The sequence below is a fragment of the Lepidochelys kempii genome, chromosome 7, assembly GCF_965140285.1.
Source record: "Lepidochelys kempii isolate rLepKem1 chromosome 7, rLepKem1.hap1, whole genome shotgun sequence".
Classification (NCBI taxonomy): domain Eukaryota; kingdom Metazoa; phylum Chordata; order Testudines; family Cheloniidae; genus Lepidochelys; species Lepidochelys kempii.
This window is the reverse complement of record NC_136386.1, coordinates 14667808-14693552: the sequence shown is the minus strand read 5'-3', so window position 1 is coordinate 14693552 and position 25745 is coordinate 14667808. Positions and strand designations below refer to the sequence as shown.

The following is a 25745-nucleotide window of genomic DNA, read 5'->3' as shown; positions in this document are numbered from 1 at the left end:
AGCTTGGCTCCCCTGAGACTGATCAGTTAGAAAAGCCACAGGTCCAACCAGACTCATTCACTTTTCTGACCAGCGAATAACTAGCTCCCCACAGGATATAAACATAGAGAATGGAATGGGACTTGGATGCTACACAACACCTTGTTTTCATGAACTCAAAATTAAAAATAGCTACTCTGCAGCAGAAGTTTCCAAACCTGCACTTGCTGGATCACTGGGGATCTGCAGAGTACTTGCTGATGGGTCATGGAAAACTGATAGGTCGCAGGATGCTAGCTCTTTTCACTTCCAGCTGCTAAATCACTTTACAGAAGCTAATATACACTAAATACTTTCACAGTGTTATTTTTCCATGTAAGGAATTGCTGTAGTTGCCATAGACAAGTTATGTGAGTCGGACTGGGAGGGAATGCAGCCATGCCAGAGGATGTTCTTAGTAAGACAGTCTCTCTCTTAAGATGCAATCCATCATATGAAAGTTTGGGAACCTGCTGGTCAGTACTGCCTTGTTGTTTACTGGGTTATGTGTGAATGATCAGTCGAACAGGTTTTCTGTACTTCACACACAAAAACCGAGTTTAACCTCAGCACACCATGCTGTTTACTAAACATTAAAAGTAATCACTCTTTCAGTCTCATACAAACAAAAATGGCTTCTCTTACACCCAGTAATAAACACAGGCATGTAGGTCCTTGGAGAACGTAACCTTTAGGGCTAGCCTGCTAGCTTGTTTTATTAGAAACCGCAAGAACGTGGAAGTAACGGTTCAGGCACATCTAACAATAACAGTGTTGATGGGGTAAGTTAGTAAAATAGTGTACGTGGAAGGGAAGGAGGGTAGAATGAAGGTTGTGGTGTGTGCATAGACAACCTTTACCCTCAGTCTCCCACTCCGGAAAGCAGCAGCCCCTCCCTAAGCTTCCAGATTTTGCCCCTGCCTCTCCCTGTGGGGTGCAGCTCGCAGCACACTGACGCCGGCAGCTGCTGCACAGGGAAGGGGGACAGACATTTAGTAATGGCAAGATGTGTACCTGCAGGCAGGGCCATCCCTTGCCATTTTGGTGCCCTACTCAGCCCCCTGCGGGGGGGGGGGGGGGCTCAGGCCTCCATGGGGGGCAGGAACAGGCTTGGGGGGCAAAGGGGAACCATCCCCCAGCACGAGCCAGCGGAATGGAGCGGTTTGGGGCTGGGTCGCTAAACTTCCTGCCACACAGTGAATGCACGGTGTGCCTGACCCCTGCTGCAGTCCTCAGGGGAAGGGGTGGCGTGGGGGTGGGGCTGGGGAAGAGCAGGGGGCAGGAAGCAGCAGGACGGGCGTGGAGCAGGGCGTGGGCTTTGGGGAAGGGGTGGAGTAGGGGCGGGGCTGGGGCAGAGCGGGGGGTGCATGGGGAAGAGGCGGAGCAGCACGCAGTTGCATATTTGGTGTATGGGTAGGAATGGCCCTGCCTGCCTGCAGGGGAAGGAGTGGAGGATAGGCACTATAAGGTGACAACTTAATTTCCTTAATTTTGTTTCTTTGCATGTAGCCACCTCAGATGTTACACTACAAACTTTGTGTGTGTTAATTTATAGGTAAGGGGCTACATCTTGTATTATAACTCACCATTATCACTTATTACCAAAAGGATATGGCCATCCTGGTGAGCATTTTTCCAGTTCTCCTTTGGACACTGATGGCATTTCAGGCAAACTCATTGCAAGCTAAAGGAAGTAAGTAATTTTCTCCTAGTGATACCTGAAGCTTTTGTTCTTTTGCCATTTATATGCTTACATTTTTCTCCCATCATGATTTGTTCTCTCGGGGTCTCTGTCACCTTGTCCTTCTAAATTGTCAGTCCCATCCTTCTTCTATCTTTGCTAATATTTATGCCTTATTTCCTTGTTCAGCATAAATATGTTCCACACATATATGTAGGCTTGGCAGAATTCAGTTTTTTTAATACCAATCTTTATTTCAAGCATTTTTCCAATTTTTATTGATTCTAATTTTCACAGTTGGGCAAAATTATGGGTGTGTGTATCAGACAATTATTTAATGACAGCAGGTGTTGTTATTAAAGTTAAAGCTTTAATACACTTTAAAACACTAACTGTCAACATCACATGTCAAAATGCACAAAGTAAATGTCCTTAAACCAAACAAGAATAAGTTCTCAAGCAGCATTTCTCTTACTTTACCTATTTGTAAATTTTGATTACCGATGGAAATATTTTTCGTCGGTTTCTGTGTGTGCGTGTGGTACAGTGAAAGCGGTGTATACAGACATTTACCAATAAAAATCTAATCCTGGAAAGCCTATACATATAAATTCTTGTGTTTTAAATTAAATCTCTCTGTATGCTTTAATATACATTTTTCCACTCAATTCCATCTTGTTTGTAAGGCCCTGATTGTGCAAACTGATCTGTGGGTGATAGCCCTGGGCCAACACAAATCCATGGATCCATCCATGTCAGGGATCCATCCATGTAAATCAACCTGAAGGATCCAAAACTATATTTTTTTAAACAAACTAGCTGTGATAGTAGGTTACTCAACTTTGTGAATTTAAAGTAATCGGGTTTTCATAATAGTTTTATCTTGGTTAGGTTTCAATTAAATTCCTATTCAATAATCTATTTGCTCCTATCTCTCAGCCTTTTGCCCAAGTATAAGAAACATGTTTTATAAGAAGCTATTGAATGAATAAAGTCTAACATTTAAGTGAAGTCTGTAACCATTTTCCTGTATTGATAGTTACTTGTAAGTAGCTATTGCTCTGAACTACTCACTATTCACTATTATTAGTTTATACATTAGTATATCATTAATTATTTTGTTTTTTCCCTTAATCAACAGTTCAGGTTCTCCCACCTGTTAACTTCACTCTCACAGTCTCTGCTCTAGCAGAAGTACTTTTGCAATGGAAACCAAACCCTGATCAAGAAGAAAAGAACTACACTATTAGATATGATGTGGAAATTATGACTCCCGAGAGGGACGAGGTAAGTGTAAAGTATTGCTAATACATGTTGGATTAAATGTGCTATATTAAATTCAAACCCAAGATTTACTGATTAAGATATGACTTTCAGATACATTGGCTTATCAGATTTACTTTTGGTTTTGTGTCATAAACAAATATATTAGCCATTGACCAGATCCATCTCTCTCTCTGTCTGTGGGAACAACTCTGTTGCAAGGGAGATTAACCCCAAGAAATAGCAGGTGTCAGTATTTCTGTCACGGTTCCCAAGGAATTCTACTAAGTGAGGGTAGTTTTAATTTTTGGCTCACTGGAGGCTGTCTGGGAGAGGTGTTGAATCAGCACTGCTCTTGGATGGTATAGTCCACCACTCATGTTACTGCATTTATTGCAGATTGACGCCAGTATATAGATAGTATTTGGATCCATGTTTCACCAAAATTCTCTACCTGGAAACCTTCATTTAACCCATTTCCAGTAGGCAATCCCCCATCTTAAGCAACACATTTGAAGTACCTTCAAATACCATATGATTTGAACTTTAGTAAAAGACCACCTTTGTTAGGAGATCTACCTTTGCTGGTCCCCTGAGTGAGAACCTAGGTCAGGTTTCATTGCATTTGATACTAATAAATTGTTTATTTTTCAAGTATGATACAAAGAAAACTTGCAGTACCCGTATGGCTGTGCTTCATAATGGTTTTTCTGCACGTATTCGGACATTGCTTCTCTATACCAACTCGCAAATAAAAAGTAACTGGGTTACAGCTAAACTCCAAGCCCCACCAGGTAAGATATGTTACGAATGTAATTTTATGTTATGTTGTAGTCTGTAGACAAGAAAGCACGAAAAGGATGACAGGTTAAAAACTTCAGAAGGAAGACACATCTCCTACTCTACATGGCATTGTTCTTATACAATAGTTTTGGTCCAGATTCCGGTATCATTTTTCACACTGAATAGCATCTTACTCCTGATTATAACCCCATGACTTCATTTTGTCAGCGGCACTACTTGCGGAGCAAGATGCTATTTGATCTGAGTATGGGTATCAGAATTAGGCCCTCAGAGGGACAACAGTCCCAAGGAGCAGAAGATGGCTGAGATTTAGGGTATCAGTTAAGATAGGCCTGGTTTGGCCAATATAATTGATAAAGAGGAGGTGGAGTAGTGGTTTTGTTAGAGCAGGGCGTGGGCAGAGATATCATGAGAATGTGTAAGATCCTGAAATGAAAAGAACAGAAAGATGCCTATCCTGGAAGACTCATTGGCTCAGGACTGGTAACAGAATAGCAACCTTTTTCACTTGGAGGTTACTGGTTGATTTTTAATTACTACTACTTAACAACTGGTCAGGGGTCTACGTGAAATAAGTTGGGGAATCCTGTTTGGTTTCTAGTAGAGTTGGTTCCTCATCACAGTTTTAACTAATTGTCTATCTATGCTGACAGGACTGAACGGAGATGGGCACTATTTCTCAGCCTTAGAAACGATCCTTACGGGTCAAGGTAGAGGCACTTTAGATGGTAGGGATGCATGTAGAAGGTTACACTGCTGTTGTAAGATTTGATCCTGTAAATGGACTCGCATTCTTTTAAATCAAATCTAACCATCCACCCTTTGTTTTAGAAAACATACTCCTGTTTTAGGATTTTGAATTCTCCATGAGACAAGTCTGTAGTACTCGTCTCCTACAGACTTTTCATGTTCCCAATTGTCCTCATCTCTATCCTGCATTGTTTTCATTGTTGGCCTGGTATCCAGCAATATCAGCAATCAGAGCCTTGTGTTACAAAAAAGCTAAGCAAACAGGCCCCAGAGAATCATAGTTATCTCCATTGCTTCTTCCATCTCCTTTCCAATCCATATCTGATTTCAATCTCTCTGCAGCTCTTGTCATATCTGTGCTAGCCAGACTCACTCTTGGAAGCCCCCAAGCCTGGAATATGTTCTGGAGCTGTACAACTTTGATAATCCTTACAACAGAGTCCTTGAAAGACAGTAGCTGACATCATCTAATCCTCCCTTATTTAATAATTTAGTTCACTTCTGCTCTAGAGACAGTTTAGGACAGCTCAAGTCTAAATGCGCCGATTACATCACAAAGCCTGAAGGGCAGTGTTGTATCTGTTCTAGTCTGACTTCCTTTATGCAAACAGGTTCAACCAATTCTGGGAAAGAAGGAAATGGAAGTGATTTTAAGAAGCTTTTGATTTTTGAAATGTTTATTTAGAGATAGATAGGTTTGTTTACATATGTATGTATGTATGTATACTTGTCAGATATCATGCAAACTGCCTGAGAAAGCCTTATACTCTTGGGTCCTGATTCAAAGCCCTTACAAGTCCATGGGACTACTGAGAGGCTTAAAATTATGCATTATGTGTAGTAATAATTGGGCCTACAAATTTACCCTAATTGTAAGCTCAATTGTAAGAAGTGAGTGAAAGTTCAGAAAATGTCACAGTAGCCTATAACAATAAATGTTGATGGGGAAAGGTACAAAAGGGAGACAGAATTAGTTAAAAAGCCTACTGTTATAACTCAAGCACTGTGTTAAGATCATGCCTGGTAAAGTCAGGGACCAGAACTCAGTGAACCAGAATTGGTGTTTTGGAAATTAGGCCTAATTGGCAAGCAAAATAATGAGGAAATGGGCTATTCTGCCCATCATTCCCTTTTGGGCACCTTAAAAGAAAAGTCTTTAGGAGAAAAAAAAATCAAGCAGCAGCTCTTTGTCAACAACTGGTGACTGAAAGATGGGAGAACAGGAACAAGCAAACTTCACCACCATGGCTTTCCTCCCTCCCCCGCCTACTGGAACTCTGGGATCCACCGTGGGTCTTTGTCATCCTACTACCAAGAGATGTTCTGAACAGACTTGGCCAAAGGGAGGGACCCAGATGATATCACTACCCCCACTGCTCTGGCTACACCCCAGACACCGCGTTGTTTTCTTCGCCGCGTGTGTATTTTTTGCTCGTCCCACCTTATTTCTTCTCTTTCCTATCTCTTATCCTATCTCTTCGTTTGCCTTCTGTTTAATAGACGTCAGGCTTAGCTAGCCAAGACTGCATATTTTTCCAATATGTCTGTGAGCCTGTGCCCAGAGAGGCAGATAAAAGCAATGCCTAATTAGTCCAACACTGGTACAGGTTTGCCACTTCTTGGAGTGGCTGATAAGACTGCTATGCCTGTGTTTCTCCAGCAGAAATGTTGCAATTGAGAGTTTAACACCAGTGACAAAAGCTGCATTTTCTGTCCTTCCTGTTCTTGTCTCTCCCCTTGTGTGTATATGTCTTGTTTTGCTTTCTAGGAAATGGGATCAGACTTTAAAAAGAACAGCAACAGCAGCTTCAGCCCTTCTCAACTAACTTTTTCTCTTTTCCCCAAAAAAGACCACTTAAGAGAATGTCAAACAAAGATTGTTTTCCTTCTAAAGACTCTCTATAGGTAAACGAAAAGGGAACAAGGGATGCTGTTAAAATGAAAGTCTTGCTTAATACCTTACATTTTAAATGCTTTAACTGTTTTCCCTTCTTTTTTCTATCTCTAATAACAGGTTAAAAGGTGTTTTTAATGATGTATTTGCCATGGTACTAAGCAGGCTGAGGTCTTTGTTTACCAAATGTTAAAGGTTGCTTAAAACTTTTTCATGTTGGAAAGTTACAGGTCATGTTAACACCTTTAACTCTTTGGGTTGGTATATAAGGCCCTACTTGAATTGTGGGACGAACTTTAAATAATTGCGGCTGAGTTGCGAACAAGACATGGAAAATCGTGGAAAAGTAATAATGGACCTTTATTAATAGCAGTAATTTGGAAAAGCCAAAGTAGACCTATTTGTTTATGAAAAAATTACTGGAACGATATCAACACTGACGCATTATGTTATGTCTGCTCATTGTTTTGATAACAACCTTTTTTACTGCAACTATATTACATTCATTTTAAACCAGTGACAGGTACAATATAAAACTCAGAAGACTACAAGTCTTAACACAACTGCTGTAGAAATTGAGTGCAGTCACGTTAGCCTTTTACAAGCATTGAATGTTAGTGCAGTGCTAATTGCATAATCAAAATGTATGCAAAATTGTGGACTGTGCAAAGTAAGCCAATTAAAATACAAATTGCAGTGGAAGCTGCAAGATCTGCAATTTCTGTAATGTCACGAATGAAGTAGGGCTGTCCTCAGATAGACCATTAAATGTAGTATAACATGTGCTTAAGGGTTTTGCTGGAATGGGGTTGAAAGAAATTGCTTCAAGTGAATGGGACTAGGAGAAAATATTTTAAAACTTTCTAAAACGTTTCTAAACATTGTTTCCCGTAATTGAGGGGCATACACAGAATACGTGGTGATGTCCTGTGCTATAAAAAGAACATTTGTAATGTTTGGGATGAACTGCTTCACCACTCATGAGAGAGATTTGATGTATAGACAGAGAAATATTTGATATATAGACAGATTAGATAGAATATATACATATACAAGGAACCAAAGACTGTAATCAATTGTATTTTAAGTTATTTTATAATCGTGAGTAGTAAGAACATGCTAGTAAATATTTAGCGCGTATTACCTTACAAGTGCAACCTTTTGTCTATTACTGGTGCTATAGGTGCTGTTGAGACATCAGTCACTAACTTGTCCTGTGTGATTTGCACTGCCGTTAATAATACTGCATCTCTACATTGCACCTGGCTTGCTGGCAAAGCGGCGCCAGAAGATACCAAATACTTTCTATTTTACAGGTAAGTGCCTGCTTCTATTTTTGACCCTTGTAGGTTTCCTTAAGATAATAATGTCTTACAAACTAATCTAATTTAGGTATAACAACTACACTGAAGAATGCCAAGAATATAGTAAAGACAAATGGGAGAGAAATATTGGTTGCCGATTTTCAAGCACTTACATAGAGACTAGTGAAACTGACGAAGTCATCGTAATACACATTAATGGGTCAAGCAATGGCACTGCAATCAAACCTTTTGAACAGATATTTAATCAAAATGCCATTCGTGAGTAAATATTTTTATTTTTTACACATTAAAATATCGATAGCTTCTTAGATCTTGGTGAAATGTTTGCAGTGAAATCTTAAAAAAATCTGATGTAAAACTCAAACGTGCTCTGCATTTTGGTTTAAAGATTTGCTGAAGTTCATTGGTGGTTTGAATGATACATGGTCCAGTTTAAGATATGGGCTAGTTTAAGGGTTCACATGGATATTTTCTGAAACTGGAGGTGTTAGTGTGGAACTAGGGGAAATATGATGATTTTAACAGTGTGATTTTAATAGTTAGGTTTAAATTTAAGGACAATAAAACTAAAAGATAGAAATAACCTATTAGTTCCCCTAATTTATCTGTCTGCCAAAGGTCTTGTCCCCTAACGCCCCTACTCTACTTGCACTACATTGATGACATCTTTATCATCTGGACCATGGAAAAGAAGCCCTTGAGGAATTCCACCATGATTTCAACAATTTCCATCCCACCATCAACCTGAGCCTAGACCAATCCACACAAGCGGTCCATTTCCTGGACACTACTGTGCTAATAAGCAATGGTCACATAAACACCACCCTATACTGGAAACCTACTGACCACTATACTTACCTACATGCCTCCAGCTTCCATCCAGGACACACCACAGGATCCATTGTCTACAGCCAAGCTCTAAGATACAACCGCATTTGCTCCAATCCCTCAGATGGATACAAACACCTACAAGATCTCTATCAAGCATTCTTAAAACTACAATACCCACCTGCTGAAGTGAAAAAACAGAGTGACAGAGCCAGAAGAGTACCCAGAAGTCACCTACTAGAGGACAGGCCCAACAAAGAAAATAACAGAACGCCACTAGCTGTCACCTTCAGCCCTCAACTAAAACCTTTCCAGCGCATCATCAAAGATTTACAACCTATCCTGAAAAATGATCCCTCACTCTCACAGATCTTGGGAGACAGACCAGTCCTCGCTTACAGAGAGCCCCCCAACCTGAAGCAAATACTCTCCAGCAACCACACAACACACAACAAAAACACTACCCCAGGAACCTATCCTTGCAACAAAGCCCGATGCCAACTTTGTCCACATATTTATTCAAGTGACACCATCATAGGACCTAATCACATTAGCCACGCCATCAGGGGCTCGTTCACCTGCACATCTACCAATGTGATATATGCCATCATGTGCCAGCAATGCCCCTCTGCCATGTACATCGGCTAAACCGGACAGTCTCTATGCAAAAGAATAAATGGACACAAATCTGACATCAGGAATCATAACATTCAAAAACCGGTAGGAGAACACTTCAACCTCTCTGGCCACTCAGTAAAAGATTTAAGGGTGGCAATTTTGCAACAGAAAAGATTCAAAAACAGACTCCACCAAGAAACTGCTGAGCTTGAATTAATATGCAAACTAGATACCACTAACTTGGGTTTGAATAGAGACTGGGAGTGGCTAGGTCATTACACATGTTGAATCTATTTCCCTAAGTTAAGTATCCTCACACCTTCTTGTTAACTGTCTAAATGGGCCATCTTGAGTATCACTATAAACGTTTTTTTCTCTTGCTGATAATAGCTCATCTTAATTAATTAGCCTCTTACAGCTTGTATGACAACTTCCATCTTCTCTGTATGTGTATATATGTCTTCTTACAATATGTTCCATTCTATGCATCCGATGAAGTGGGCTGTAGCCCATGAAAGCTTATGCTCTAATAAATTTGTTAGTCTGTAAGGTGCCACAAGTCCTCCTGTTCTTTTTGCGGATACAGACTAACACGGCTGCTACTCTGAAACCTGCCAAAGTATGGTTTCCCACAGTATTTTTTTACTGCTTTATCCAGTCTAGCTTTAAATGTCCCAAGCAATGCAGCTTTTAGCAGTTTTTAATGTACAGTTTAACACATTTCATCGGAAGGAAGCTTTTCCTGATAGGTTATTTTTCCTTTATGTCATCCCTTTACTCTAGTTTATACTCCCTGGATCCTCTTATATAATTTCCTTCCCACCTTAATTTGTACAACCTTCACTTATTTATAGACTTATCACATCTCCTTTCATATGTTGCTTAACTAAGAGAAACATATTGAACTTTTTAAACTTACTTCTTAGAGGTATCCACATATTCAGTTTCAATGCTCTTCTCTGAACTTCTTGCAATTTTTCAGAAACTTTATGGCAGCATGGTGCCTGGAATATACTGAAGTATTGTATTCCGGTCACCATATTACCAAAAGGATGTTGAAAAACAGGAAGATCTTACAACACAGATGGACTCAGCAGGACATATAGAAGCACCATATACACAATTCTAGGGGTCATCATCCAACTCCTAAAATAAGGCAACATGAAATGATATATGGTGACAAAAGCTGGTGGAGGCTAAGGAGAAAAGGGGGAAAAGGTTATAGCAACAAGACCTATTTTGCATGAAAAAAATCTCCTTACCTTCTCTTTGTCAATAATGAATCTTACAAGGCATGAAATAATTGAAAGTTGTTATTTTTTAAAATCTTGTAAAGGATTTTAATAAAGGAGGTCAGTTACTCAGTAATTGTTAATATATCAGTGGCTTTACCAACTTTTCAGTGGTTGTTTTTCCACTGATATATTCAGTTCTCTTAAACCCCTTCCTATCATACAACAAACTCAAAGTGAAATTCGTGGGCTGTAAATAAACCAGATCCAAACCATAGACAAACTTTTGAACAACCTCCTGCCAAGAGAATTGCTTTATGGGTAATACATTGGTATCTTATTCATTTTCTAGAGAAAGTGAATCCTCCTAGAAATGTCACCATGTCTTTAAAACAAAACAACCTTCTGGTCAAGTGGGAAATGCCAGCTTCTTCTTTCCTAAAGGAATGTTTTAAATATGAACTTAACATCTACAACTGGAAGATGGGTTACAAACAGGTAACTGCTTGTTAAAAGTTGAGGTATTCTATATAGAACTTACCTATGAATTGTCTTTCTTATATGTCTAGAATATGTCTTATATGTAATCTAGCGAAAAAGTCTTCTGGTTCATGGATATCTTTTGAGTTTCACATTATGAATGTAACCAGCACTCCAACTACCATCCTCTAAAATCTACAGATCTAGCGTCAAATCTTAGTCCCACTGAAATCAATGGCAAAACTCCCACTGACTTTAATGGGGCTAGGATTTCACCCCTAATTTTTAAATCAGCTTTCTTTTATGGAGCACTTTTTTTTTTTTTTTGCCTACAATGAATTATACCCACATTTTAGCTTGGAAAACACGAATGGAACAATTTAAAATGTACATCAGTTTTGGATGTTCATCTTGACGCATCCAGGTCCATTCTGTCAAAGGTACAGGTGCTCAGCAACTCTGAAAATCCAACAGTAAGGGTCTTAAACTGGACCCCCCAAAACCAGTGACTACTTTTGAAAATTTTGGCCTGAATGAATTGCAGGGGGAAAATGGTGGATGTAATTAATTGTGGGTGCAAAATTGTGCCCACAAATATGGAGGTTTTGTGTGAAAATCATGTCTTTGACATCGACCTCTAGGCTATTAAAACTAATTTAAAAGAAGAACAAACATAATAATCAATTTGTAACAATGCTTATATCTATGCCTAAAGCAAATATTGTAAATTTACTTCTGAAGTTTAGTAACTGGAGCAATTTAAGTGTTGCTGTCTTGACCTTATTAGTCTTAAGAAATCTATGACAGAGTTATGTTGTTTTTAACAGATATTGGAAACCGAGTTAAATAGTTTCAGTTTAAGGATTGATGACACCTGCAGATACTCCATACAGATTAGAGCTAATCATCAATCATGGTGTACCGAAGGATTTTGGAGTGATTGGACTGAACCTCTTTATATTGGTAAGAATCAAAATGTCTTTGTTGTCTAACAGTTACTTTAATACATATGTTATTGAAGGCCAAATTCTGTTTAATCATGCACATGTACAGCTACCATTAACTTCAGTGGAAGCCATGCAAGTGTATCTGAGGACGTACATTGACCCTTTAATTGTTGCTACTCCTTGCTACCTCTGGATAGTCCAGAATATGGGTTCCATTCATAAAGATATTTGTGGATCAATGAAAAATTTGTTTGAAAGAACACTTGAAAATAGTGTAGATCCCAAATTCAGGTTTTAATTAAAAGAATCAATAAAAACAGCTTACTAAAAATATACATGGTGTCGTGAACACAAATGCTATTGTATTGCGAATACATGAGAACCAGAAAGTGAAACTGACTGGTTCAAATTTTAGAGCTGGTTGAAAAGGATTAATTGAACTACACCCACAGCTCTTTTTGAAGTCCATGAGGGCTGTGCATGCTTGGCACCTCTGAAATCATGGTCCTAGGGGAGTGTATAGCGCTCCTTCCTGCCTACTGATACCATGTTGGAGCATTGGCTATGTCTACACTTGCAGAATTTTTGCACTATCAGTTTCAATGGTGATAGTGAACCAGTGAAAGAAAAGCGCTGGTTTGTGTACTCACTTACTTCCAAAGGCGTCAGAGAGTTTTTACATTTGCAGCACTTCCATCGCGGATCAGGGCAGCTATCCCACAGTGCAGCTCTCTCCATTTTGACGATGGGTCTTGTGGGAAGGTTGGGGGTGGGGTGATCGCAGGGCACCCTGGGTCCCTGCACAGCCTCCTCTCCCCAAACACTGATCAGCTCCAGTCGCTCAGCACTGCTCCAAGCGGGGGATCGTTTGCTCAGTGGAGCAGCCATTGTCACCTGGCCAGAAGATAAATGAGCACTTGCAATAAAACAGGAAGGGGAGTTTCAAAGTTCCCGGGGCTTTACAGGGGGAGGGGTGGATGTCTGTTTACCTGGCATCACAGCATCAGAGCAGCTGCCAGAGTGGTCACCTGGGCATTGTGGGATATTCTGCGGAGGCTAAAAGCTGTGTAAACAGGAAGAACGTGTCTTCACTTGTCCATCAGCGCAAAAGCATCACCAGTAAGAGCTGCACGCCTCTCGTGGAGATGTTTTTCTCTTTGCGGTGAAACTTCTGATTTTTACTGCAAAAAGTCTTTGGCAAGTGTAGAAGCTCCCATGGTTTTTGTGCAAAAAAGGGACTTTTTCTGCTTTAAATGGCAAGTGTAGACATGATTGGTGCAATACTATTTCAGAGAAATGAATGCCACCTCCCGAATCTACCTGTTGTAGTAACCTGCAGTGTCCTTAGGTGTCTCCATATAATTACTAGCCTGGGGCAGTTTTGCTCTCCATGTGAAATATGACAAGATCCTAGCCTGAGCTGGCACAGCTGGGTCTGACATGCATCACACAGGAAGAAATCAGCATGTCCTGCTAGCTGTTTAATTCTTTAAATATGACACATACCTGCCTCCTCCGCCCCTCCCCCCCGCCCAGTGATGTGGGTGCTGGTGTGCTAATGCCAAAAGTCAAAGCGAATGGTGAGGTCAGGTACTCCTTATTAGAAGTTACCTGAACTCCCACGGGAGTCTGTGAAGGTTAGTATCTTTGGAAAGCATTAATTTGCCTAGATCGGATCCACTTGATACTGCATTTCCTGATTGCTGAACATGTTCTCATCGAAGTAGCAGTTATCATATCATAACACATTATCGACTGTTTGTTCTCAGCCATCCCCTCGCTCTCTTATCTTTGGAGTTATATTTTTTTACTTCCTGATTTTCTTTTTTAAAAAAATGTTCTTCACTTTGCTCTCTCCTGTTTACCAAACTCTTCAATGCCTTTACACCTATTATCTAGTGAACATTAATGCGCCTACTTGGCTCTAATGAATTCACTGGGTACCTTCACCCAGCTCCTGATAACAGAGTGTCCTTCAGAAATGGGGCCACAGCAGTGCTATGCAACTACAATTCATGCTCTGGTGCTGACCAAGCTGTGCTCACAAAATGAAGGAAGTCAGTATAGGGTTGCTTACATCAGCCCTAATCTGTTTCCATTCTGGGGCTCAGCCCTTTGTGACTCATTTATAGGTCCTATAAGCCAACGGTTCTTAAACTTATTTGATTGCACCCCCCCCATTCTTTGTGTCTGTAGTAGTTTAACCCCTCCCCCCCCCACACACACACCCTGTTCCTGGCCCACAAATACAGATATGGCCACCCTAGCTCTTAGGACAGAGCAGGGAGCCGTGGCTGCTGGTGGGGTGCCCAGCTCTGAAGGCAGCACCACCACCAGCAGCAAAGCAGAAGTAAGGATGACAATACTACACCATGCCACCCTTATTTCTGCACTGCTTTCAGAGCTGGATGCCCAGCCACTGCTCTCCTAAAACTTCTCCCCGCCCCCCACCGAATACATTCCACGCCCTCCCAGTTTGAGAACCTACTGGAGCAAGGGTCAAAATTGGCCCTACAATTTCCACATGCACAGTATCTGAGTTGCCATGGTTAAGGCCCTGTGTTAAGTTCTTTCAGCTGCCATTAGCTGGGCCCTTACTTCTTATTTGAAGTATGAGGAAATACTGCCTTGTCTCAGGTAGCACACTGGTAACTTTGGCAAATGTTGGATCTGCAGAGGATAACTGGGTAAATTTTAGTCTGCTTGTCTGTGGAGAACTTATTAGACATGAACTAGCCTACATCAATGAACTGTTTATGTGCCAAGTGAGTCCGTGGAGAGCTGGTTTCACATGTTTTTTGCAGAACTTGAACTTGCAACCTCATATGTTGCATCACTAATTGCAAACATGAAACATATTCAAACTGATGAAAAAACTAAAAATGTACCCAGATGTCTCACCAGGATTATTCATTTAAAACCTAAAAAAACCCAAGGAAATTCTCCAAAACAAACTTAATTCAGTGTCTGTTAAGGTTGCTAGGTTTTTCTTGTTCACAAACAGAAATTTGTATTCCTGATTCCTGCCTTATCTTATGGCTCTTTAGGATCAAAGGCAGCCAAAAAAAAAAACCCACAGAAGCTTCAGGACTACTCTACTATGTGCTGGGAACCAGGAGTAGCTCACTCCAGTTTTAGGACTAAGAAAATGTAAATGCATCTTAATGCCACTTTCCACCCCACCCTCCCAGACTTGCACCAAGCACAGCTTGGCCTTAGACCTCATTTTCTTGGAAGTATAATTGTAACCAAAATTTAAAAAAAAACTATTTAAATCAATGGCAGTAATTAATATGCACGTTTGCCCAGGTCGACAAGCTGCAATGGCACAGGCCCCAATCCTGCAATCGTTTCTCATGTGAGCACTCCATACCTACAAAAATAGTCCCAATGACTACAGGAAAGGAGTACTTGTGGCACCTTAGAGACTAACCAATTTATTTGAGCATAAGCTTTCGTGAGCTACAGCTCACTTCATTGGATGCATACTGAAGTGATGAAGTGAGCTGTAGCTCACGAAAGCTTATGCTCAAATAAATTGGTTAGTCTCTAAGGTGCCACAAGTCCTCCTTTTCTTTTTGCGAATACAGACTAACACGGCTGTTACAATGACTACAGGGTGACTCCTCCCATAAGATCTGCAGGACACTTAGGCACTTAGGCCTTCATTGCACAGAAAAGAATCTGTTCCAAAGGTGAATATTATTTCTTCTTGGAACCTGAGTATTGTGCTGCTGACCAATTTATATCCTTTCAATTATTCAGTGACAGTCATTCTGTCACCTTGATATCGGCTGCGTGCCGTTTTCATAGGCATACGGGGAGTGGGAAAACTTTAAAATCTAAATGTTCAAATGTAAATGTTTTCTTTATGTAGATCAGAGTGGTGAAATGTGACATCAGGAACACCTTTGTCAAACAGGAACATTGTCCTTAATACAATAGGTGTTTCTGCCCCCAGACACTTGGAGCAGTGACATTCTTCCTGAGGGAGGATTAACAACAGACTTCAAAGAAAAATTGGTGGTCTCACTGCATGTTTTATTGGCCCTGGCTATTAAGCCAGGAAAATCCAACTCCTGGCTTGAAAGGATTAAAATAAATAACTGAAGGGTGGTTTAACGGAAAACAAGTTCTTTGTGACCACGATTATAAGCAAACTGTCTCTTTATTGCAGCCTCAGACATATTTGCCTGTTGTGTGGAATTGCACAACTCAGTATGTTAACAAAGCAGGGTGCACTGCACTGATAATGATTGTGGCCCTGATTCATGCCAGTTCTTAGCTTGCTTGCTTTCTTCTATGCATAAATTGAAACCTAGCCACGTGGAAGAAGTTCTTAATGCTTAATTTGCTACAGATTGTTCCCCAGTCATAGGTATAAAAGATTTTATATGGAGAGATATAAATTGTGATCTCAGATACATCCATGTAAACCCACTGAATGAAGTAAACTTGGTTCCAAGGGCTTATCTACTGGAAGAATTTTTCCCAATGTGTTTTCTTCAAAGGGAAAAAATCATCCTTTTTTTTTTAAATCCAGGAAAAAACCAGCCAAGGACTCCTGTAGACTCCAAGACCTACACGGTTCTCATTGCGCTTATAGTATCCATATGTTCCATGGCATTGCTTATTGCTATAATATGCAGAAAGTAAGTATTTTTGCTTAGGCAATAACTAATTCGCCTAGATTACATTTGCATGAGGAATTATTAAATGCATTATTCGGTACTCAAAGGGCTTTTATTTTGGTATTAAACATGATTAATACATATCAAGAATATTGATTAAATAATAATAGTTGTTCAGTGAATTTAAGGAAGTTTAGGAGAATGAACAATTTAATCTCAAATTCCAAAGCCATGTGTTGAAAGAGGGACTGAAACTGTCTCAGTGTGAGATGGACTGTTGGGAAGCTACCTTATCTACTTTGCTCAGTCCTCAGTAAGATGGACCCTGGTGGCCATTTATCTCCATAGAAGAATGCCACCTTGAGACCCAACAAAAGCTGCTCAGAGAAACCATCTTCCATGGTTAAAGACAAAGGCCAGTATTTTCAAACTTGTGGTCGAAAACCAGGCACCTGAAATCCATATTTAGGCACCTGTACATGTGGCCTGATTTTCACTGACTTCGCTGGGAGGCAAAGGTGCTCAGCACCACCAGAAAACCAAGCCAGTGTGGACTTATACCCGTTAGCATTTAACTATTCTCTAGGACTGGTTTGGCAAGTATTTTATAGCAGCTTCTTTTTAATATTAGAGCCCATGGATGCCCTTGTAGCCAACCTTCCAAAGACATTGTGTGAACAAAGCCAGAAATAGTTTGGATTTCAGTGGCAATATTCAGAAATCAAGGAAGAGAATCATAAATCAATGAGGAAGTCAGTTCATCAATGATGATTCAAAGAATCAATAATGTAATTACAAACTCTTCTCCCTAAGAGATATATCAAGCAGCAACCATTAGGTTCACAATAAAAATGCTCACAGTAATTCAAGCACTGTCCTTGAATCCACTAACTGCCTGTTAATTTCTTTAATGGCTCCTAAATTAGTTGCTCACCTGATGAGTCTTCAGCTGACTTCCTTCCCCCAAAGTTTCTTTTGTCAAACTAAAAGCACAGGTTGTAAAAAGAATCACTTTGGGTATGTCTACACAGCCGATGTTAAAGTGCTGCCATAGCAGCTCCAGTGCTGTAAAAAAGCCACTTCCATGAGGGGAATAGCTCCCAACACTGGGAGCCCGGGTCCAGCTCTTTAGCACTGTCTACACTGCCACTTTACAGCGCGGAAACTTGGACCACTCAGGGGGGTGGTTTTGCATTGTATATTCCCAGTACAGAGTTAACTTGGGAGTTGGCCCTAATTTCCCTCCTAGCCACACACAAAACCTCCAATCCAAATTTCATGGGGACTTAAACCTGGGCTAGCTGGTATGGTTAGAGGTGTGGGTTAGAACTCCAGTTCCACTTTCACCCAGGCTGGTAATCCACCCACTCTGCAATATGGACACAGGCTCACTCATTTGAATGCTGATAGTCCTCCACTACCTTCCCACAAGTCTCCTTTTGTGCCCAGGACAGACATGTTCTCTCACAATTCACTGGGGAGGAATTATAGAGCAGGTCAGCTTACTTCAGCTCAGTGAACATGGGATAGGTCTCTGAAGTCCTAGCCACACACACGCATGAGTGCAGCACCAGTGAGGTATGTCTACGCTGTGATAAAAAAACCCCATGGCGCCAAGTGTCAGAGTCCAGGTCAGTTGAAAAATAGCATGTTTGAGCTTGGGCTGGAGCCCAGGTTCTGAGACCCCCCATGAGGTGGGAGGGTTAAGCCTGAGCCCCAACATCTACACTGCAGATTTTACAGCCCTGCAGCTTAAGTCAACCCACCCAGGCCAGCTGTGGCCATGCCACGGGTCTTTCATTGCAATGTAAACATCCCCAGGAACTAGGGTAGGGGGCTTTGCAGCATGGCTGCTCACACCTGGGCTGGGCCAACATAAGTGCTCAGACCGGCTGCCAATCTCCCGAGTTCACTGTGCTGTGACGATATTCCCTTTGTGGTACAAGTAACTCACCTGCCAAGAGCTGAAATGATAGCAGCATGTACAACAGTACGATCTCCAGTCAGCTGTGTCCCATCCCTTAGCTGGATCCCCAGCTGCAGCTGCCCCCCCTCCCCCCCCGAGTGACTCCAGCTGAGCCACACTTCAGGGGTTGACATGCACATTCCAAATCATTTTGTGACGCCGTGTTCAAAATAGGTTGCAGAATGTTCCATCTTTTCTCCTTGGTAAGGAAGAGGAAGTGCCTAGGTCCCCTTAGAAATCTCTTTCTTAGGAAATCCTCTTTCTCCCACATTCCCAATGATTCCTCGGCCACACGCCTCAGGCATAAAGTTATAGCCTGTACAACTGTGAAAAGACTTCATTGTGTTTTCAATATTCCCAGTCTTCCCTTTTGTGACGTGTAATTTTCATCATCACATCACTAAATAATTAGCTAAGCACAAATATGTGTTGTAACATTTACCTACTGAGGCAGTAGCCATTTTAGCCAGGGCATGTCTACCAACTACAATACCGCATGATAGTCATGGAAGACTTTGGAGGAGCTATCTGTGGAGTATAATTAAGAGCCCAAGTGGGCGACATGAAAGGGAATAAGTTAGTAGCAGGAATTTACTGTAGATAATTTGCTCAGAAGGAATAATGGGATAATAAGAGCTTGGCAGGAACCAAAGAGGCTTTTGAAAAGGGCAAAGTGATGGTCATGGAAGAGTTCAACCAACCAGATGAACTGAGACAGTGGTGATAAAATAAAACTATCAGTAGCTGAGTGGGAATGGTACAGGACTGCCTCTTCCTTAAGCAGCACATAACAGAGTGAAACAGAAACAGGCAGTTCTCACCTTGACCCCAACCAACACAGCTGAAAGTGGTGCAGATGTAATGCTAGCTGAGCATCTAATCAACGGAGACTACGCTAATTGTTGCACTGGTTTTAAACCAGTGTCATTTCACTTAAATCATATCAGCATGTGATGGAACGGACAATTAGATCATGTATATTAAGGATATAATTTTGTCACGGAGCTCACAGGATCATGTCTGTCCTGGGCAGAAAAGGGGAATTGTGGGAAGGTAGTGGAGAACTATCAGCACTCAAGTGTGTGAGCCTGTGTCCATATTGCAGAGTGGGTGGATTACCAGGCTGGGTGAAAGTGGAACATTGAGCCTCAGCATCGAAGTTGGGTGTAAGGATCTTGATACTGTTCCATAGGGGTTGCAGGATTTTAATCTAATCTTTGGTCGGCTCTGCAAGTCATAGTGCAGTGGGATCCTCGTATTTGATTAGGAAAGCAAGATAGTGCTTTTTTCTCAGCAGACACTGTAGATTTTCATTTTGGTGATCAAAGACTGTAATTGAGCCTCTGATAAATTCAACCTAAGCTTTTGAGTTACTTCTCACTGTGTTTCTGTGGGGACTGACGTGTTTAGCCTTACTTTGTTTTATTTATGTTTGTGTATAACTGTGAAGATTAAAGTAGCCTTGTTATAATGCAGAAATTGTTCTTCTTATGTTTCTTTAGCATTGTAAGATTATATAAAGTTAATATTTGAGAATTAAGTTCATTCCTTTTAGACTTGGTTTGGGGAGGTTGACCCTGTGCAAGCCTTGCTGAAAATTTTTAGCAACTGAATTCTAGGTCTCCATATGCTTTCCTAGGGGAGATGGTTTTTTTGAGGCACTGGAGAAGGTAAGTGAAGTCCACCCAAAGGGTACACGGCATACAGGCCACATGGGCTTTTGCAAAGCAGAAGCTCTGACTACTTACCCGCAATGGAGTCCAGCTACAAGGAACCTATTGAGCATACCCCAAACTACACCCAATTTCAGGAACTTCTGGGTGTGGCTTGCTAATTTTGCATTTACCAAGCACCAATGACCCAGTTATTCCTAAACCCCCACCCTGTCCCCCCTCGTCTATAGATCTCTTAAAGAGATCTCTCTCTATCAGGCACATGGATTATAGCTGCACCATCCCAGCAGCACCTCAGAGAACAGATTATGGCACCGAGTCACATTCCCTCCCCTTTGCCCTGGGGAAAGCGTAAGTTATTGCATTCTCTTCCACTGCGTGGCACTTCACTACCCACAGCGTGCTAGGCCAGCTGCTCTGGCCAGTCATTAGGGGTGAGTGGAGTCTCCTCCCTCATTGCTCTGGCCTCAGCCATTTACTAGCAGGTGTGTAGCCCCCCAGCTCTCCTCCCTGGGTCAGGAGTCACAATCTGAGTAGGAGTTGGGGCAGGCGAGTTGAGTGTATGTGGCAATAGAGTCCCTGGGAATCAAACCATTGTTAATCATGGTAGAGTGAAGAAACCAACTGATTTCTTTCATAAACCTGCTTTACTGTTTCCACAGGTATCACGTATGGAGCAGACTATTTCCACCAATTCCAACACCCCAAAACAGTTTAAAAAATCTGTTTTTAAATAAAAGCTATCAGGTAAAAGAAATGTATTTACATTATTTGCACAGAGGAGACAATTAACAGTCTTTGGCTGCTGCCTCTTTCCTAGACATATGTTAAGTATGTCTTTCTTTTGTATTGTCCTCCTGGAGAGCAACTAACATTGCTCTGATTAAGAACTCCCTTCCTGCTGTTCATAACTTCCCATGTAAATATTACTTGTGAGCCACATTTCCAGACTAGTGCATGCAGAAATGTGTGCACATAATTTGTGTGTGCAATTAATGCAATAATCAGACAATCCTAACTGCAAGCACAAAAAGCCGAGTTAGAAACTGAATGAGCCATTTGCACCTGCAGTTGGTGAGGTTGGGTGTGCAATTATGGCAACTGTGGCCAGACTCTCAAACTGGTTTAAATTAGCAAAGATCTGTTGACTTTAGAGAAGACTTGTGACCGAGCCCTGTTTGTGCATTGTATATTTGTGTGAAATCCTAAAGGGTGGCCCTATGTATTACATAGCTCTACTGTATTAAATACACACTAAAAATAAGCCACAAAGTTAAAAGTATAAGGCCAAATCCTGGTAAAAGAACCATGCCTGGGTAGTAGACTTTGCTTGCTTGAAGAAATATCTCTAGCTAGACTAGGGCTGGCTGCAGTTGTGTGTGTGTGTGTGTGGGTGGGTGGTGGGGGGGAGGGAAGAGCAGTGGATGTGGCCTGCTACTACCTTCTAATGTGAGGCATGATAACATCCTGCCATGCCTGTAGCTTGCCCACTGTGTTGCAGAATGGAAATCTGCTGCAGTGTCTCCTTCTGGGTAGCACAGGGGAAGCCATATACATTCCTTCCGGATTTGAGAGAAATAGCCAGATTTTCAAGGTAAATGTGCACCCAAATCATACATTTGCTCAGGCAAACAGGCACTTAGATGCCTAGCAAGCTACCCATTGGAAGGCCAGAGCGCCAGCTTGCCTAGTCAGCTGTAGGATTTGCACTTACGATTTAGAATTCACTTTTGGAAGCTGTGCCCACAAAGTCCATTTACTGTGTTCCAGTGTGAGCCCAGATTGCTACAGATGATGCCATAGCTTCAGTGGGGAAAGGAGCTGTCTCCTGAACAGTGAAGTGGAGTTCGAGTGGCAGATTTGTTCAGGATAGTACAAGTGATGTAACTAGGACTAATCTGATGAAACGAAGAAAGGGAAAACCTAGGCAGATTTATCTGGAAACATTTGCTGACAGCAAGATGTATGTGGTGGAGGAATGGTGCGAAGTGCTGGAAAAGTCCATCCCATAGGAAACTTAAACCTGAATGGACAAAGCACTAAAGAATGTATTCCAGGTAACATTCTAGGGAGGAAGGATGATCCAGCGGTTATGGTACTAGCTGGGAACTCTAGGTTCAATTGCCTGCTCTGCCACCGACTTCTTGGGCAAGTCAAACAGGGCATTGCAATCGAAGGTATGAGCGTCGTACGTTACATGCCTGAATAGCTTTAATCTAGCCAGCTTGGGTACTAATGGCAGTGAACCATTAGTACTAGTGGCAGCGTGGACTGCAGCTTGAGCTAGCTGTCCGAGTAGGTACCCAGGGTTCTGGGCCTGGGCTGCAACCTGCCGTTTGTACCCAAGCTAGCCAGAGTAAACCTAGTTCAGATATGTCTACTCCAGCTGCAATCACACCCCTGATTGCAATGTACGTACCCTTAGTCTCTCTGTGTTTCAGTTCCCCGCCTGTAAAATAGGGACAATGGCCTCTCAAGGATGTTGTGAGAATAAGTACATTATAGATTGTGAGCACTCAGATATTACACTAATGTGGGATATGGAAGTACCATAGATAGATAGCCCTGTGTTGGCACAGATGCAAACACCATGTAACTTCTGTCTTCTGACCTGATTTACTTTGTGAAAACTGATGAGAGATCCTTTGGACTTAATATTAAGTAGTTTTTATGCCTTCTTATGTTTGCTATTCCTGAAAAAATATAATTGCCTTACAGATAAGATGTAACTTGGCCTTGGCTTTTCATGGAGAATTTTGTATAGTAACTTGCTTCTAATTTCCTGCCATCCTCTGAAAAGTTTTCCTTTGTTATTCCACAGTCTGATCAAGGAAACAGGCTTAAGAGATTATTGTATAAGCCTTCAGTTTGTTTTTAATTAAAGTAAAGTCAACTGTGGAAAATAACATGACTGGGTATGACAAACTGATTTTAGAATAAGAGAAATAGCAAACATTAACATAGCAGCTAAGCAATCTTTAGAAAAAGTGAAATGAGACAAAGAGCATTTTACATTACTGAGAGCAGCATTGGGGTTTATGAAGCAATCTTTTTATTTAAAGTACATTTAATGCAGATGAACGAAACCAGATTGAGAGCCCTAGAGGCAGAAGGCTGGTGTTTAGCAATAGACTACAATACAACCTGAGCAGCTAGCAAATTTCCTCCCACCCCACTGACATGCTTTAGTTTGTTCTGATGGGACCACTTCTGTGCCAGATCAATTTTGGTGTCTCTGCTGAGATTGCCAGAATGGGTGCAATTATTGTGTTGCCCCTCAGTTCTTAAATATTTAACATTAGGGTGTGGTTCAACTCAGAAAGGGGCCTGTGTAAAAATGGCAATTCACAGTTTCCATATTTATTGTGTTTCAATGACTCCAAGGCAACTTTGTTCAACTTACAAGTAAACAGATATTTTATCTCTCTGCCAGCCCTATAAACTTAGCTTGGGATCATGAAAGTCCAACTGTGTTCTTTCTGGTTCATGTATCAAGGTTCAGAAGGCCGCATTCTATCCATAATTACACCTGTGAAAGTCCATTTGGGGTTCAGAGGTCAGAATTTGGCACCACCATTCTTATATAGAGAATTCTTAAATAATGGATAGCCCGCTCACTCTCTCCTAATACTATTCATCCTGCTTTTCCTCCATAGATCTCAATAAGGTTTACCAAGGAGGGAAAGTATCATTGTCACTTTACAAAAGGGTGAAAATCTGGTCCCACTGAAGTTATGGCAAAATCCCCAATGAAGTCAGTGAGACCAGGATTGTACAGTACTTGTCCAAGGTTACGGCAGGCCAGTGGCCAAGCCAGGAATAGAACCCCAAGTCTTTTGTATGCTGGTATAGTGCACCACACTGCTCCTCTCGGAGCCTTATTAGCTCTGCAGTGCTAACAGGACAGAGTTAAAAATGGTAGTCAAGCATTGATTTTGCAACGAAAATAATTAGGTAGGACACCAAATACACCTGGGGCAGATCTGTGGAGTAAGATAGTGCCATTTTCCCCACAGCCCGTGCTTTAGCATTTTTCTTCTGCCAGTTAAGGCAATATTATACAAAGCTAGATTTGTGACCTTTGACTATGGATCTCACATTGCCAGTGACAAAAGTGACGTGTCAGCAAAATGGCCACAACCAGCAACGGGGTTAATTGTGATATAAACTTTTACACAATTTATCCCCTGCTGAGACATACTTTGCAGCCTGCAAAATTTCATACTGCTTGGATGAGTTAATGGGTGCATTGCTCCTGGAATACACCAGTTTCAGAGGTTAAATCTCAAGCAAAAATATATATTTTTGAATTGTGTGTTTTTAATCATAGTGAACTTTGAACTGTCATGAACTGGAGCTCAAAAGCATTTTTCACCTACCATTTGGTAGCTAAAAGCAGTGTTTGTGTTTCAGAGAGCACGTACCTATACCAGTGAAACAGAAACAGAAGTCGGAAGTTGCTTTGAAGATCTTGGAAGTTATACTGAAGACCTTTATTCCGATGTCCTCGAAGATTCATAATCTGAAATATTACTCCATTCCTGATCTTGAAATTAACAGGAGTGTTACTGCACGTGACAACAGCTTAGAGTGGATGGACCTTCAGGGCACGCCATCACCAGCGCTTCAAAGATAGAGAAATGTGTTGCTTCCAAGCGGTTAAGTTGCTTAATTACAAACTAACACATACGAATATGTCACTTTTTAAGAAAAAAGTGAGTACGGCCTGTGACGTTCTGGGCCTCCGGGGGGCACCCGACACCCCCATGTTCATCTTTATAAAATGATTGCATGGTATCCAGTGCAAAGTTTCTCATGTTGGGTATCTTCAGAAGCCTCTGAGCATGGTTGTTATAGTGATGTTATAGTAATTGTTACAGTGATGTTGTAGGCTATCATTTCATGTATATAGTTACGAGGCTGAAAATGTGTCTTGTGGCTTAAAGCAAGCCCAGACAGAAACTCTCCAAGAACAGGGAGGCAGTTCAGGGCATGGATGGGACAGCCCAGCCTCACAGGAACAATGGACACTGGCTCAGGCAGCAACAAAAGAATCTGTTAGACCCTCGAGGGAGTCACCCCCTTCTTTGGGCAGTCTGGGACTGTGATGTGATAATGCTCACCTGACTCTGAAGGGGTACGGGTAGGCAAAGCCAATAGGAAAGAAAGGACACGATAAAAGGGAGAGCTATTGTGCCATGTTTTCGCTCTTCCACCTGCATCTACAGACACCACCATCACCAAGCGACTGAAGCGCTGATCAAAGGGGAGAGCCTGGCTGAAGATCCAGCCTGAGAAGCATCTAAGTTTTTAAGGACACTGAAAGTGTTAAGATCAGCTTAGAATGTGTTTTGCTTTTATTTCATTTGACCAAATCTGACTTGTTATGCTTTGACTTATAATCACTTAAATCTGACTTTATAGTTAATAAATGTTTGTTTATTCTACCTGAAGCAGTGTATTTGGTTTGCAGCGTGTCAGAGACTCTCCTTGGGAGAACAAGCCTGGTACGTATCAATTTCTTTGTTAAATGGACAAACTTATATAAGCTTGCAGCGTCCAGTGGGCATAACTGAACACTGCAAGACGGATGCTCCGAGGGTTGTTTCTGGGCAGGGCCAGCTCTCGGCACCAG

The 25745-nt window shown here is 41.4% G+C and overlaps 1 protein-coding gene across 1 annotated transcript; it reads left to right on the top strand.

Moving 5' to 3' along the window:
- The first annotated feature begins 1626 nt into the window (after window positions 1-1626).
- Window positions 1627-25492, top strand: IL5RA (interleukin 5 receptor subunit alpha). The gene is made up of 10 exons (XM_073351163.2): window positions 1627-1711; window positions 2841-2986; window positions 3618-3756; window positions 7594-7726; window positions 7803-7993; window positions 10766-10911; window positions 11721-11856; window positions 16384-16492; window positions 20773-20857; window positions 24524-25492. Exons 1-10 carry the CDS (start codon window positions 1630-1632, stop codon window positions 24629-24631), a joined length of 1275 nt encoding a protein of 424 aa, XP_073207264.1. The 5' UTR covers window positions 1627-1629; the 3' UTR covers window positions 24632-25492.
- The last annotated feature ends 253 nt before the right edge of the window (window positions 25493-25745 follow it).

Excerpts from the sequence above, each read along its gene's own strand:
- IL5RA (XM_073351163.2), top strand. The coding sequence starts at position 1,630 with ATGGCCATCCTGGTGAGCATTTTTCCAGTTCTCCTTTGGACACTGATG. Across the intron at positions 7,994-10,765 it reads ATTTAATCAAAATGCCATTC|AGAAAGTGAATCCTCCTAGA; the intron begins GTGAGTAAATAT and ends TTCATTTTCTAG. Across the intron at positions 16,493-20,772 it reads ATTGCTATAATATGCAGAAA|GTATCACGTATGGAGCAGAC; the intron begins GTAAGTATTTTT and ends CTGTTTCCACAG.